The following is a 1,905-nucleotide window of genomic DNA, read 5'->3' as shown; positions in this document are numbered from 1 at the left end:
TGATTGAGCTTTGATGATATCTTCCCCAGATGCTCCGACTCTTGAAATTTCATTCTCCAGGAAGTTAACGATACATTCAAAGTTTTGTATTATCGCCTCCACAGCTTTTATTCGAGATGCCCAACGTGCTGTACTCAATCCTTTAATGTGTAGTATCCTTTCACTAGTGACAGATTCCTCACCAATTCGATCATAAGATGCGTCCTCTCCAGATTTATTAGTTAAACCAAATATTTCTTTTTTAATTCTTTTAGAAGCTTGATGCCAAAATCGTCAGAGGTTCGTGATGAACTTTCGCTCTGTTTCAAAATTTCTTCCCATCGTCGATGTGAGTGAGCGAAATATACAAAAATGCTTTCAATTGTGGCGAAAAAAACTTTGATTGAGGAACTTGCATTTTTTTCTGCTGCATGAATCAAAACTAAGTTCATTTGATGACTGAGACAATGAATATACGGTACAAATGATCCATCGCCGTCGTCGAGAAATTCTTTTAATTTCACTTGAACACCTCCGCTACCCCCAGACATGACAGGGGCACCGTCATAGCTTTGACCACACAGATATTTTTTCTCAAAATTAAATTTTTCAAACAAGATTGCTGTGATTTCATTGCAAATGGAGGTTGCATCTCCTTTTTTCAATCGAACAAAGCACAGAAAACTCTCTTTGATTACAACTTTAGGAGAGTTTGGAATATCTATGTTAATCACAACATATCTTACCAAAACAGCCATTTGATCTAGGTGAGCGACATCTGTTGTTGAGTCGGCTATTAATGCAAAAAATTTCGCACTTTTACATTCGTTGACGATTGCTTGACAGGTTTCTGTTGCTAATATATCGAGCAATTCAAAAGTAATCGTTTTACTCAAATATTTTACGCGCTCGGAAGATTCAATATGAGCTTGCAATATTGGCTTATGTCTAGAAATTAACTTGATAACACTTAAGTAAATTCCAGGATTCTCATCTTCCAATAAGTTCTCTCTATGACCTCGTAAGGCAAGTCCTAAACCAGATAAGGTTCTGACAGTATCCGAAAAAATGTTAAGAAGCGTGCGCCATTTCTTTGCTTCTTCGGTAATTTGGTTATCAAGTTTGTGCCGAATATCTAACTTTTTACGAAAAGACGAAGCAGCTATTGCGCTCGAAAGATGTGCTTTGCTTCGACCGTGGGCTTTGGCAGATTTTGACAAATGTTTCCAATCTGTATATCCGGTGCACCATACACTTCGTTTAGTAGATTCATCTCCAAATAACCAACAACAATAGCAGAAAGCGTATTTTTTGTCACAGAATATGATAACCATTTACTTCGATCATTGTTCATAAAAGCGTTTTCATTGTTCATATAATAAAATGAGGAGTTAAATCGGCGATTATCACTAGATTTTGGGAATTCATTGTCGGGCAAGTCAGACTTGTCTGGTTGGCACGGACCAGCTAATGATAGTGCTTGAATAATCTCTTTATCTAATAAATTGTTGTTATCATAAAGCCCTTTGTCATTTTTGAATGGTAGTAAAATGTTTGGCAGCTCTTTTTGTTTCTCAATTTTACTAGCTGCTGATGTTTTCTCCGTTCCAACAATTAAAGATGTGGAATTTTCACATTTATCATCATGCGATTGGTTATTTATATTGCATGAAGTATCTGATCCTGTTATGAAAGAATCACAATTCACTGCTACATGAAACTCACGGTATTTGTTACCTTTAGCTTACAACTGCGTAGTCGAAAACCCGAAACGTTTAGATATCCCTTACTAATATTATAAATGTGAAAGTTTGTATGTTTGGCTGTTTGGGAAATCATCACGCGGAAACGACTGAACGGATTTGCATGAAATTTGGTACGCAGATAGCTTATGGGCCAGATTGGTTAATAGGCTATTTTTTTAAG

The 1,905-nt window shown here is 36.5% G+C and overlaps 1 protein-coding gene across 1 annotated transcript; it reads right to left on the bottom strand.

The window, feature by feature from the left end:
* Positions 1-203: 203 nt before the first annotated feature.
* LOC108360985 (zinc finger MYM-type protein 1-like) lies at positions 204-1,758 on the bottom strand. Its single transcript, XM_017613495.1, has 2 exons — positions 372-1,758; positions 204-341 (listed from the first exon to the last, which is right to left on the bottom strand). Exons 1-2 carry the CDS (start codon positions 1,311-1,313, stop codon positions 222-224), a joined length of 1,062 nt encoding a protein of 353 aa, XP_017468984.1. The 5' UTR covers positions 1,314-1,758; the 3' UTR covers positions 204-221.
* Between the last annotated feature and the right edge of the window lie 147 nt (positions 1,759-1,905).

Source organism: Rhagoletis zephyria, unplaced genomic scaffold (genome assembly GCF_001687245.7).
Source record: "Rhagoletis zephyria isolate East Lansing unplaced genomic scaffold, Rhagoletis_zephyria_1.1 Rzeph_scaffold_00672, whole genome shotgun sequence".
Lineage (NCBI taxonomy): Eukaryota > Metazoa > Arthropoda > Insecta > Diptera > Tephritidae > Rhagoletis > Rhagoletis zephyria.
Note: the sequence above shows the minus strand (reverse complement) of the source record. Positions and strands in the feature narration are given on the sequence as shown.

Bases quoted from the DNA above. Each gene is read 5' to 3' on its own strand.
- LOC108360985 (XM_017613495.1), bottom strand. From the start codon at position 1,313: ATGGTTATCATATTCTGTGACAAAAAATACGCTTTCTGCTATTGTTGT. The intron at 342-371 runs TTCGCCACAATT...ATTTTTGTATAT, and splicing joins GTTCCTCAATCAAAGTTTTT to TTCGCTCACTCACATCGACG.